The sequence below is a fragment of the Pogona vitticeps genome, chromosome 2, assembly GCF_051106095.1.
Source record: "Pogona vitticeps strain Pit_001003342236 chromosome 2, PviZW2.1, whole genome shotgun sequence".
NCBI lineage: Eukaryota > Metazoa > Chordata > Lepidosauria > Squamata > Agamidae > Pogona > Pogona vitticeps.
This window is the reverse complement of record NC_135784.1, coordinates 143,704,393-143,718,510: the sequence shown is the minus strand read 5'-3', so window position 1 is coordinate 143,718,510 and position 14,118 is coordinate 143,704,393. Positions and strand designations below refer to the sequence as shown.

The 14,118-nt window shown below is 46.2% G+C and overlaps 1 protein-coding gene across 5 annotated transcripts in view; it reads right to left on the bottom strand.

Annotated features, from left to right (window-relative positions):
• Nucleotides 1-13,735, bottom strand: part of GPRC5C (G protein-coupled receptor class C group 5 member C) — a 30,600-nt gene extending 16,865 nt beyond the window's left edge. The window contains exons 1-3 of one of the 5 annotated variants that reach the window (XM_072990751.2): nt 13,572-13,659; nt 8,311-8,400; nt 1,281-2,355 (exon numbers count right to left, since the gene is read on the bottom strand). In XM_072990751.2, the coding sequence (XP_072846852.2) occupies nt 1,281-2,313 (1,033 nt within the window). In that variant the 5' untranslated portion in view covers nt 2,314-2,355; nt 8,311-8,400; nt 13,572-13,659. Of the gene's footprint in view, nt 1-1,280; nt 2,356-6,161; nt 6,212-6,547; nt 8,267-8,310; nt 8,401-13,047; nt 13,541-13,571 lie in introns of those variants that run through there. The other 4 variants (XM_072990748.2, XM_072990750.2, XM_072990752.2 and 1 more) reach the window with 4 other exon arrangements.
• Between the last annotated feature and the right edge of the window lie 383 nt (nt 13,736-14,118).

Here is a 14,118-nt window from a genome sequence, read left to right as displayed (position 1 = left end):
ATTATTATACTGCATTGTAACTCTGACTTCTCAACTAAATTGATAATGCCATTATTGTCAGATGAACCAATACATTTTAACTGACATTTGATTTGTTATATATGATAGTTTCATGAAACAGAAATGAATACTGTCTTTTATATTTCAGAAGTTGCCTTGTGAATGTGTAGCCTTGGAAATCTTTTAAATAAATGTGTTTATACACCAGTTCTGTGCATGTTTCTGAAGAAAATCAGTTTAGCTGGACTTTCTCTTCAGTAAGTGTACATAAAACTGTAACCTTAGGAATTTATTTTTGTATTTTGTTTGTACCATTTGTTTGACCAAACTCTGGGAGTCTGTGGAAAACAGGAGGGCCTGGCGTGCTCTGGTCCATGGGGTCACGAAGAGTCGGACACGACTAAACAACAACATTGTACCATCTGAGCCAGACACCTTCGCTATCAGTTCTGCCATGTCTTGAATTCCAAGTCATTCAGCTTTAGCAAACCTTATCTGAATTTGCAAAGGAATTTAAAAGCCCTGAAAAACTTTGTTTCAATCTGGTAATTCTGATTTTATGTAAGGCTAATTAAGTGAAGGTGAAACTAATCAAAACACTGGCAAAGTCAGGAAATTTAATTGAAAAGCGAGAAAGGGAAAAACAACACGTTTTATTAATCAGAGAAGACCACACTACTAATCTGTCTATACAGTATTAGCTAGGTTTCTTTTCTTACAAGAATGACACAACACTATAAGATCCTGTTGCTCTTGTGCATACTATAGTATACACGTCTCGCCCATGCCTTCCCATGCCTTGCCTTGCCTTCTCTTACTTTGGTACTGGCAAGTGTCCAGTTACTGAGCCAGAGAACAGGGAACAGCACACCATGAGATAAGAAGATAACAAAGTAAAACGAGTTAACAGGTAGTGTTCACACACAGGACATGAGGTAAGACAGTGACAAAGTTAAGTCAGAATGTATACCTCAAATGGGGCTACAGCTGCTCTGCTCCTCTTCAGTTGTGCCACAAGCTTGTGGCCACCCATAGATTCTACTGTGCTGTGAAAACTTAGAACTTAAATGTAGGACCAAATCAATCATTTTTTTAAAAAATCACAATCCCATGACCTCGTAGAAAGGCATGCTGGAAAAGCTTCTACCAGCACAAGCTAAAAAGCCACCAATCCCCAAGTAACATTGCTTCATGCCTGGCACCTCCACCTGCTGTTTATCCCACCTCAACAAGCCCATTTTTCAAGGACTTTTCATGCCAGTCAACATGCCAAGGCCTACCTGAAGAAGGTTCATCCATTGAGAAGGCCTTGTTCTCCACAAACATGCTCTGGGATTTCTGTTCCTTGAGGATTGTTTCATACCCCACTCCCCTAGTGGGGTAGATGTCGTCCTCATAGGTCTGTTCAGGTCCTGGTCTGATCACTTGAGAAATCTCAGGGATGATATACAAGAAAACAAAGATGCAGGCATTGGAGGCAAGAGCAATAGCCAACGTAGGGTCATCCCAAGTTGGTCCCCCTCTCTGCTGGTTGCCATAAATATACATCACGATCCAGACTACCCAGATGGCCATGGAAAATGAGGTAGTGAGGAGAATAAAGACGGCATGTTTCCTCCAGTGCTTGTAACGTCCACACAAGACAGGCCAGGCTGCCACAAAGGTAGCCACTTGCAAGAACATGACATAGATGAGCGCCATGACAAAGTCTTCATTGCTGACTTTGCAAGGGTCCTGAGATGCACTCTCGCTTCTCACCACAGTGATAATGAGCCACTCAGCGTTGATGATGACCTCGACCAAGGCAAGGAGCAAAGCCATGCCAAAGGCCATCCACCCCCGGGGACCATGATTCCGTCGGGCCAGGAAGTTGAGACTCAGAGTATGGGCTGCCAGGCAGGAGAAGCATATAGCGAAGAGGACTCCAAAAAGGAAGCGTCGGGAGGCACACGTGGAAAAATCTTGCTTGACGATGAAGGCAAAGGTCAAGCAGAAGAGCCCAAAGGTGCCCAGCAAAAAGAAAGCTTGAGTCCCTATTAAGCTTTTCTTCCGGTAGTCCTGGACAAAAGGCACACTGGCCACAAGGACAACAGTGAGGACAAAGCTGGTCACAATACCAAAACTGGCCACTGCCTCCAACACAATACCCCAGGCTACGGACAGGTCGCAGAGATTGTAGTAGATGGAGTCCAAGTCTTTACCACAACCCGGTGGTGGAGGGGGAGCAGGAGTGGCCTGAGCTAAGCAGAGCTCCACTGGGAGTCCTGCTAGGAACCAAAGGCATGGCAGTAGAGTCCTGGGTACAGCCACCATTGTGAAGGGATGGCAAGTTTTCTTTGGTATCTTGGAGAAGAACTGGGGGAAAAAACAGATTTTTAGAAAAGGTTAGGATCTATGGCTTTTGATATTTTTCTACTTGAATGCTTGAATAACCTAAGAGCAGAGGTGCTGATTTATAATCCAGCCATACTTTGACCCCTCTATTAGCAAAGCTAGGCTCTATCAAAGGCATGAATATGGCTGGTACTGATGAGCTGAGACAGAAGAGTTGCACTGATGGGGGATAAAGCAGGGGTTCCCAACCTTGGCTTCCCAACCTTTGGGCCAATGTTTCTTGGACTAAAACTCCCAGAAGCCTTCACCACTAGCTATGTTATCGTCCAACAACACCTGGGGACCCAAAGTTGGGAACCACTGGACTAGAGGTGTTTTTTAAGGGTAGAGCCTAGACTCCCGTCGTGTGGCAGCTGAATGATTAGATCTTGTACCATGTTTATTTGTACCTCTATGGGGGCTCTAAATATGACCACAGCATTGCTGCTTGGGAACCTGAGTCTTAACATAAGGTTTCTCTAACCCAGTGCCTGGTACAATAATCTCCATAATCACTGACCAACTTTCCTCACTGAAGTTTCCCAGATGCGCCACAGTGCTTATTAATATCAGCCAGCACCGTCAGTGTTTAGGTGCCTTGTGTGGTCTTCAAGGTGTGAAACAACACCCCAAAGCTGTTCTTCTCAGGCACAAAAAAAAGTCTCTAATTCTGCAACCATTACCACCTCCATTCCACATGGGTCTAAGAGCGGGGGGGGGGGATTAGGACTCAGAAAACAGAATGATGATACTAAACATTCCTTCCACTGCACTACTGTGAACAACCACTGCACCTTGCAGTCACTTTGAAGTTTAAAAAAGGAAGTACAGTAAATGTTAAAACAAACAGGAGATCCAGTTAAAAGGCAAATATAATTATACTTTTATCATTTTTCAAGGGGGTCGTCCTAACTAAATGGAAGAGGAAGAATACGGTATGGTTTACAGATCCAGACCATACTGCTGCCTAAAACCTTGGTGTGAGGTAGATGAAAAGAGACAAATTATTTGTACCAGAGGCTAGCAAACTGTAGCATTCAGAATGAAAACAGACAAACAAGCAAAAACCTATCCAAAGTGTCTATTTTAATGACTTTAAGGAAGAGGGAAATAAAGAGTTACTGTTAAAACTATAACAATAACCAACGACTTATTTGGCTTTAATCATCACGAGAGCTGGAAGGGACCCTATAGATCATCAAGTCCAGCCCCTGTCAAGGAGGAACAGTGAGGGATCAAACTCCCAACCTCTGGCCCCGCAGCCAAAGACCTAAATCTCTGAGCTATAAAGCAGCATTATAACTGTAATTAATTACTTCTTAACAGGAACTGCCCAAGCTTTGCTCTAGAGAGACACAGAGGCTGCCCAATAGTTTCTTATCCCTCACTGGAGGTGAGGCGAAAGCAATCTTCATACAGAAAGTTATTTCTCAAAACCACTGCACCTGGAATAATACTGCTACTACTGTGCTGTACTGCTGTTAACTCACCATTCCCCACTCCCCATAAAGCATTTCCCAGACTGGCTGTGTTCCCTTGAGAGAGAATCTGTTAATAAAAGTAGCTTGTGGGCCTTTCTTTAGCTGGCTGCGAGTCAACCCTGCTGGGTTCCCAGGCTGAGAGAATTCCAGAGGACTTCCGAAAGAGGAGCGCTCTCTCTTGCTCTCTCTCACATGCCCTCCAAATCCGCTTGTGGCGTAGCTTGGATCAGAGGCTTGTCCCTGCTTCTGGGGATTGAGATTCCGGCATGTAAGAGCTGGTTTTGCTTCAGCTCCCCCTCCCCACAATGCTCTTTTTGCCCTTATTTAGGAAGCCAGCTCTCTCTACAAGGCTGAAATGCCAGCACACACTCAGTTGGGGCTACCTTTACAACTGGGCTGCTTCAGTTCCAAAACACAGCCGTCCACCCATATCCTGGCTGGAGCACATATTCTCTGCTTTCACGACATCTGTCCTCCAGCCCTAGAGTTAAAAACCAAGAAGCAAGCCTTCCGTCCTGTTCGCTCTGCACCAGAATTTACTGGGCTATCCCTAACAAACACATTAGTCTCTTGACTCTTTACTATGCCATTTGTTCCCCAAATTCTACAAGCCAAGTATTAACGTTGACATCCTATCCCTGCAAACCTTTCTTAGAACATGTCACAGAAACCTTGAGCACCCAGATACAATCATGTTAAAAGACAGAAATGCATTATTGCTGTAAAAAGTGACAACTTTTGAGAGAGATACAGTGGGCCCCTTCCAGAGGACTGAGTCAAGATCTCATAATCAACCTTTAGTATAGAAACTCACTGTATGACTTGTCAACCAGAAATCTGTGCGGTTTCCACTGCTTTGGAATAATATAGATCCCGGTGGTTTGAATGGAATCCTGAAAATCACAGGGTTGTTTTCTAAATCTTAAAAGACTGGAGCACTATTGGGTGCTCAGAAACCAGATGGATACAATTTGCAAACAGCTCGACTAGGAGACGAAGAGAACAGTGGGTGCGGAAGACGGCTCAGCACCACATAATTCCCTGCCACGTGTTCAACATATTTAGTGCCCCTCTGTGTCTATCTGTGCAGCCATTGTGCCAACTTTCAAGGGCAGAATTCACATGCCTTTAACAAATCCACGACAGACAAGCCTCTTTCTGTCGCTGCCTTTCTATCTCAGGCAATGAGAAACCTATTGAATTTCTATTTTCTTACAAGTTGTTGCCATTTACTATTCTTGCAGTCCTACTCTCCTGTTAAAAAAGGGGGGCAGGGAGAGAGATAAATACATATTTCCTTTAAGTTGTGGTTTGACCCTACGTGACACAAAGACTCTTGTGCTGTCTTCTGGATGGAGGTAGGAAACTAGGCTGAGCAGCTACTCACTGCAGAAGGGCTTGGTGGGAGTTTCATTTACTTGTCACATTACTAGATGTCCGTCCACTTATCGCATTTCAGAACATGTATTCCAAGTAAAACTCTTCTCTGCCCTTATTGCCTGGGCAGAGATTTAGTTAATGTTTCTCTTTGCACACATAAACCTTACAAAGCAGATACCAAACACGTTCTCTCAGGCACATGACTTACTTCACGGCACATTTCTTTGTTTTTCTACAAAAAAAGGCCATGCTCCAGAATTTGGGAGATGAGGGATTACCATTGTGTGGCTATCTGGCCCATTGTTTCCTCATCTCTCTTTTATGCACTCAACAATAGCTGCACTAGGAGCCTCTGATTTGTTGTGATGCTTGATTCGGCCTTGCCTATCTTTTCATGAGACATGCACCTTGATTCTTTCTCACACACCTCTAGAGAAGGCTCATTTTAGCACCTTTTTACTGCACTAAGCTGGAGGAAAAAAAATCACTTTTAACTATCTTGCCTTCCCCAAAATAGTGTGCTCCTGATGTGCTGGATTGCAACCCCTCTGGCTGGGGATGCTTGGAGTTGCACTCCAAAACATCTGAAGGGTACAATGCCTTTAAGATCTTCAGAGGAAGCCCTCCTCTTGGTCCCATTGCCACTGCAGGCACACTTGATGGGGACATGAGAAAGGGCCTCCTCTGTAGCTGCTCTCGGGTTGGGGAATGTTCTCCTGAGGGGGTTACATTTGGCCAACTTTCCCTTTATCCTTCTGCCTAGAGCTGAAGACCAACTTTTCAGGCAGATTTTTTAATAACTATGACCTAGATGCTGGATTTTGGCTTTTCTAAGTCTGCTTTTGAAGTTTTAAATTACTTTAAAAATATTACTATCACTTAATCATTTTTTCATCTGTAATTTACTGTGTTTTTAGTATTACGTACTTGTTTCAACATTGTGAGCCCGTTTGGGTTCCCTCACTGGGAGGAAGATGGCCTACAAACGAGACGAAATAAATAAATGAATAAATTTGCAAAATGCTGCTTTTATGGCCTCTCCAGAGGATCGCCAGGATGCCATGTGGCTAGAGATGGCACCTGCATGCAACAGTCTCCAGCCCTTTAGGAACTCAATGCCATCTGTACCTTCCACTCAGCTTTTTGCACCCATGGGGATGTGACCTACTCCTGCCCCACCCCCCACCCCCAATCTTGTGCTGAAAGCTGGATCCTGAAAGTGACAACCTGGCCGCTTTGCTAAAGCTAAGCAGACCCCCAAGTTGATCAGTGCCTGATTAAGAGACTACCTCAAAATCACCCGCTGTACCAACCTGAATTCCTCGACACCAGATCAGTTCGCTAGGAAAGGACTGCTAGACAAATAACAGTTGAGTATGGAGTTGCTCAGCTGTTGCTGTCATCTCTATTCGCAGATCAAGCATTTTTGCCTGGCTCCCTCCCCCAAGGCTAGCAAATAGTATTTGATCAGCATTAACCAATGCAGCCTCTGGCTGTAGAAGCCCCAGTGGGACTTATTATGGGGAAGACACATTAGGGATTACTTGTGTTAACATTACTGCTGACACACTAGAAATTCCCCCCTAATAAAGTACTTCATACAGACCATAGATCAGTAAGAGAGCTTAGCTTTTATCTCCCCCCCCCTCCTTTCATTCCAATCCACAACTGGGCAGAAAACAAGGGTTGTTCCATACAGTGATCCTAAAGCTAATTGCTAAACCCCAGTTCCTCAATGAGTAAACGTAATGAAAGCATCATGTATTGATTTTATTTTAAAAAAGATTTACGCCATCTTTCTCCTTAAAAAGGACCCAAGGCAGCTTACAACATTAAAAGACAATCTTTCAAGCTAAAAACACTAAGTACAGTATACAAATACCAACAAGAATCAAGCAAATGCCACACTAAAAAACAGTAAACAAAAGCAACATCAAAAACACATTCAAAGCAGTCAGGCACAGCCATCCATTTATTAAAAACCCTGCTCAGGCAGCCAGTCATTAAGGGAAAACTTGCCTGAAGAGAAAGGTCTTCATTCTGCTTGTGGAAGGACAGCAAAGACAAGGCCAGCCTGGCCCCTTGTGGGAGGGAGATCCAACATCTGAAAGTAGCAATAGAGAAGACCCTCTCGCAGGTATCCACTAAATGTACCTTTGAAGGTGGTGGGACTGAAAGGAAGACCTCTTCTGATGATCTTAATACCCAAACAGGCTCATCAAGGGAGGTGCGGAATATCTACTGATATGGCCCTAAATCCCCAAATAAACTCTGGGGTTATCCACACCACAGGACTTCAATATGTGGGGCTCTCCATGTTCAGATACACAACAAATCTCCCCAATCAAAGTTGTCGTTTTTCCACAGTGCTCATTGGTACACCATGGCCATGAGAGTACTGAAGGAACGGAAGGTTGAGATCCCACAATACGTTTTGCGCCTCTCAAAGGAATACATGTGTCTAAAACTCCAGGAAAAGAGTCTACATTGCATGGAGTCCAACATGTCATTCTGGCATAGGACATGGCCAGGTATGGCATCTGCCTGGCAACAGCAACTCAAGCAGGCAGAAAAGGATAAGGAACTGGAACAGGACAACCCATAATAAGCTTTGGGGAAACTCAGATCACAAACCTTAATATCTAGGAAAATCTCCACCCTGTGACAACACGGAATTGAATCCAGCCCAACCGCTTTTTGGGGGCACAAGCAGGCCTGAGGGACAGGACAAAGGGGTTGGCACCCTTCCCTGCGCCAGTTGGGCAGGCTCTGCAGTTTGGTTCATTTAGAAAGTAGGAAGCAGTCCACACCGCACACACAACACTCTCCCTCAACACTTTCCTGCCTCCTCCCAGCTGTTGTCATACACAGCGATGACCTCATTTTACCTAAGGGAAGGGCCGGCCCTTTGCACAAGGCACTGACAAGCATGGTACCCCCGCCATGCTAACAAGAACTAGTGTACAGTATGCAAATCGAAATAAGGAACCAGAGCTATTCCTCCCCCTACCAGCATTTCAGCCACTCCATGTGAAGCATCTTCTTTGAAATAGCCATGAATCAAATGTGAGCTTACCCTTGCAGGGATGTCTGGGTTTTCCTATGATTTACTGTTAACAGGGCAGGGTATCTAGAAACAGCCTGAAGTCAGTGGTGAAGCACAGATCTGGCAAGCAGAAGGGTCCAGATTCAGCCTCTGAGATCTCCATTTAAAATGAAGAACAGGAAACACTCTCTGGTTGAGAGTAGTTGCTCTTCGGAAAAGACAATATTGGACACGATGGACTAAAAGTCAACTCAGTGGCCAAAATCCTGTTGCTTAGCATAATAAATTGCACTAGAATAAGTCCACTGGATCAATGCGAATTCAGTGATTCTACTCCTCCATAAGGTCCATTGATTCAAATGGGACTACTTTAACTGTGACCATCTAAGCTAAAGTAAGTCACAACTAGAGTAGGCCCACTTGAACTTATGGAGGCTTTGATTCACTTATTTCCTATTCATTCAATGAGCCTACACTAGTGTAAGTTGCTGTCCTAAGCAACAGGATTATGGCCAATCTAAGGCAGCTTCATCTGTCCATGTCTCCCAGGAGTTTCTTGCAAATAAGATGTGGTATTTAAGCCAACAGAACCAGCCATATAAAACCATCACTCTGTTTGGCTTCCATGCCAGTTCAAGACGTGCAAGCCTTTTTCATCAAGGATCTCCGTCGCAACTTCTCCACTTCTTTTCCTCCTGCACTAAGTGATATATCAGACCACAGACTTTGGTAGCTTGTCTTTGAGCGTGCTTGTGGACAACAAAAATAAGACACAAAATAAAAAAAATTTAAAAATATAGACACGAAAGCACATTTTGTGCTCTCAAAAAAGGGCATCAGGGAAAAGCAGGCGGGGAGGGAAACCACTGCCCTGGGGAGGGGAAGCCTCTCTCAGAGCAACGGTATCTGTTGCCGGATCGTCCCCCATTCAGACTGCAGCTGGGCAGCCGATGTTCTGCTCTGTCCCGTCCCACATGATTCCCTCCTCTTCAGGAAGCAGGCAGCATTACCAAGGTAGCTGGAAGCTGTTACCGGATCTCTCTCAAGAGGTTTGAGGGTTCCGGCTGAGAGTCTGTAGAGGCTGGAGGAAGGGGGCACGTAAATGGCAAAGTGAGGAGTCATCCGTGAGCCACTGTATTTATTTTGGCAGGCAGGAGAGAAGAACGAGCCCTTCCTCTCCTAAGAGCGTTTCGGGAAAGAGCAACATTTAGAAGGAAGCGCCGTTGAGCAGGACTTGGAGATGGCGCAAGATCACCCACCACCCAAAACGGGAAGGAAAGCACTCCTGCCCATGGTGGAGGGAATGAAAAGAGAGGGAGAGGGAGCCCCACGCCACATGGAGGGAGGAGGAGAGAATGGAGGCAAGGCAGTAGGGGAGCCTTGCTTTGCCCCACTGACACCTCACTTAAGGTCTTGGAGGAAGGCCTAGCCGTGAGGGGCTTCTCAGGGACAAGGTGCTGTGGGAGTGATGTGCCAAGACACAGTGGACTTCTGGTTTTTGTGGTCAGCTGTCCCACAACGCTTTGTCAGCCTTAGATCGTTCTCCACCCAGGAGTCAAATATTATACAAGCCGACAACCAAGTCACAAACACCGTAAAGGTGAGGCAGCCCTTTGGGAAGGTAAAATTCTGGTCATGGCCAGTTTAGGAAATAGTGAGTGCGGGTGTGTGTGGTGGTAGGTCTGCTGCCACCCCAACACATCACTCCACTCCCTGAAGTGAACAAAACCTCCCTGGCTCATGAATGGTTTGGCCCTGACAGGATGTCTCCTCTACTGAGTGATGATTCATAGCATCGACCTATTAGTCACTGCAAGCCAAAAGGTGAAATTGAAAATAGTTAACAAAAGGTCATCTAGCAGGGTTCGGGATTGTACAGCATTCCAAATGTCACTGGGCTACAACTCCCACCATGCCTCATCAGTGGCTATGCTAGCAGAGCTGATGGGTGTTGTAGTCCAACAATATCATGTCTCTCTCTACAGAAAATGAGCAAAGATGGGGGATGATGGACATGATTGGGGGATGATAATGAAGTAGTATATGAGAGATGTTCTATCTCCCCACTATATTCTTACACATGTATCCTCTATCACCTGCTTGTAATTATTATTTCCCAGCCAGAGTTCTACCTAAACTAAGACAAAAACAAAACATTCAAGAATGCTTTTTGGAGAACTTAGCAGAAGTCAAGCCCGCCTCCCCTCAAGTCCCCAAAACATAACAACAAAGAGCAAGTTGCTGTCTGTTTCTAACTTAGTTCTTACTTAGTGTGAAACTTTACAAAAAAAGAAAAGCCCTTTAAAAAAGGTTCCTGCTAATGCAAATTCCAAAGTAAAGACAGTTAACTCTCCACATATTGCAGATTGGAAGTGACTCCATCTGGGAGATTTATGGAAAAGCCACAGCACTGTTCCCAGTGCCTACTTCAGATGGGTTTCGAGTGATACAAAATGGCCCTGTAGCGTGAGCCAGAGGTATTTGACCCCTGTTACAGGACAGCCAGAAACTCTGAGATAGTGTACAACAACTTTCCCGTATTATCCACAAAACACAATAATGAGAATGTGTCTCGCTTTTCACTCATGATTCAGCCCTGCCACTTGGAGGGGCAGCTAAAAAATAGGAGAAAATGACAGGGGCAAGATGCCAGACTGGCATCAATACATAACCTAGTACAGACATACTAAAGCCCATGAGGCTGATGGTATCTCTTCTTATGCTACAGTTTAGAGGAGGATTGCCTGAGCATGTACTTACAGATGATTATTTTTACTTTAAATATTTGTCATCCTTTTTCTACCAAAAAATGCTTCTTTCCAAATAAATATGTTCAGCATTAGGGCAGTAGAAGCACATTCCATTTTATTTTTGTAATTATGATGGTGCCATGGCTGATATTTAAAATATGAAACTGAACATTCTTCTTGACATACTTCTTTTCTACCATTCTGCGTAGGCAAACTTGCTTTTGCTTGTTTGGGTTTGTTTTTTCTGTTCACCAGTGTTGAAACAGTTGTACAGGGTGGCATGATGGACAAAACAAAAGAACAGTGTTAACGGCATGCTTCACAACTGAAGGGGCACCTATGCCTTAAAGGTGGAGGAGTAGAGTAAAACCATCATGTCTAGTGGCATCCAAAAAGTACCCAAGTATTTCACGAGTACAGAGTAGGGAGTTTGGCAGAGTTATAAAAAGGATTCTTTAGCAGTTGCTGGGTTCCCTGCTCCTCTTTACTCTGGTTAGCTTTAAAAATTAGTTAGAAGCTCAAGATTCCCAATCCGTGGTGTTGCATCCTATTTGCAACTGAGGAGACAGAAGATGAGCTTTCTGCCTGGCTAGCATAAGCAGCCCTAAGCCTTGTCCATACTCAAAAGGTCTACATCTTAATACCTTCCACTGGTTGGCAGTCCTTTTCCTTTCCTGCAATGAAAAACAGAACCCACCAACCAGCCTGTTTTTGTATACCAGTCCTCTCCACTCTGCCGCTCCACTTTCTAGAAAAGGTGCTATAGGGCAGACAGGCCTAGTATTTCCATTTATTTAGCTGCAACATTTACTTCACATCCTTCTCACAAAGGTCATGACATGGCTTACATGAGGTTATCCGCTTTCATCATCACAAATCTAGCCCTCCTGTTAAGTAAGCAGAGACAGCGGATCTCAAGCAGCATATTCTGAAGTGAATGTTATGCGGCCTGTCCTTCAGTTACCATACTGTCCTCTGATATAGAGGAAAATATTGTTCTTCTGGGGTAGTTGATGCCAGATCCAACTATTACTCCAACTGGCACCAGTTAGGTAAAACATTATCCCCTTTCTCATTGGGAAAATGTATGCTGGGCCAACCAGAGATTTTCTCAACTCTACCCAGCCACTGAGCTTGAATGTGGGCCCAATTTGAATCCAGGACTTTTTAAACACTGTTACACAACACTGCCCTGACAACCCACTACTGATCTGTTCCTACTGTTCCTTCCATTGGGATTCAAGTCAACATTTCTCAAACCCTTCGTCACATGTTCTCTCTCTCTCTCTCTCTCTCTCTGTGTGTGTGTGTACATATGTGTATAAAAATAAATGCAATGTCAGCAGTTAAACTTCCTTTATTTTTTATTTTTTGCCTTTTATACTTCCAAACTAAAATCAGATTTCCAAGCCCTTCTCTCGCTCCCTCGATAAAATCTAACCTCTGAGAGATGATGGTTCTTTATCCCTCTGTTTAAACAGACTTCCTCCCTGGGTCTTTTAAGTTAAAGCCACAAACTTCAACACTTGTTAAAGCTTCATAAAGATTTTAAAATAAAGACCTGAAAAGCATAAACCCAATAGACAGGACGATGATGATCTTATTTATACCCCTTAAGGGAAAACAGTTCTATCAAATCCAGAATGACTGCTACATAGCTACGATAAGAGAGGAGTCCTTCAAGCTAGTACTGTACAATGGAGCGGTAAACCGAGTTCCTTCAAAGCCCCGACTGAAGAAGAAAGGGAAACTGAAGCAAAGACTGGGAGAATTCTCGTGTTGTTCTTTCCTCTCTCTCTCTCCCCCCCCCCCGTTTTAGCCAGAGAAGAGAAACACTTTTGACGCATTGATCTTCGGCGGGGGGGGGCCGTAAGGTAAGCAGTGATGGGAGGTCACAAACTTTCGGAGCCCCCTCCAAAGGGCGGACGGGCGAGGGGGGAGAGTCAACTCCTCCGTCGGCGATCTCCCAGATCAGCAGATCAGAAACCAAAAAGCAGTAATCAGGTCGGACTCTTACCTGCCTTAGGTAGAAAAGCAACCTCTCGCCTCCGGGAAGACAAAGCCAGGAGGCGGGGCGGGGGTGGGGGACGAGGTGGAGGTGGGGGGGGTGCGCCCGGGACTCCAAGGGGAACCTACGGTCCGGCCACAACACCTGAAGCCTCTCTCCCACAATCGGAAAGTTGAGGCGCGGAAAGGTAGCCGCAGCCAGCCAGCCAGCCGCAAGCTCCGGGTAGGGCGTGCCGTGGCGGAGCCCGGGGAGAGGAGGGCGGCCGGGGGCGGAGGTGGAGCGAGGAGGGGCCGGCGCTGTCTCGCCTCGACTTCGGTGCTCCCTCGCTTTGGGCTCCGGGGAGCTCGGAGCCTGACATCACGGTGACATCAGACCCATCCGGAGCTCCGCTCTCCTCAGGCCCTCGCCCCGCTCAGGGCAACCCAGACTGCGGGAGGGATCGAGTGCCGCCCCCCCGCCCCTCCTCCTTCCTCCTCTTCCCGGCTCCCTAAAGCTTTGGGTGCCTCTCGACTGCCCGCGCTCGCCTGACGTACCCGGGGGCCGTTCCGCCTTCGCCGGCTCATCCCCGGCTGCTTCGCTTGGCTGGGGCGCTGCAAATCCAGCCCTGGTTTTCGTCCTGGCTGGCACCCCAGACCCTCCCCGGCCGGCTTCTCCCTCCACGCCTCTTCCCGCTCGCTTTGTTGCGCTCGGGCGGCCAGGTAGGAGCGCGCTCTGGCCGCCCGCCGGGGAAGGTTCCCGCCCTCCGCCTCGCCTCATTTGCATGAGGCGGCCTTGGTGGCTCCGTGTAGCTGGAGAGGCGCGGAGCTGCGCGGGGGGGGGGTATGCAGGGAGGACTCTGCCTATGCTCAGAGGTGCTTTGCCACGGCCACGAACTAGTGGCGTGCTCAGCCTTATTAGTGGACGCGGGTTCCCTGGGTTTCCTGCGCTGAGCTCGCGCCATGCACGGCAGCCTTGCTGACAAGTCAGGGAAGCCAGAAACAAAAGCCCCTTCCCCAAAAGCTCCAGAACATTCCCTTCTCACCTACATGAAAACCAAAGAAGCTCCGGCGGGGAATTTGGTTCCATCCTCTTAGTTCGGGT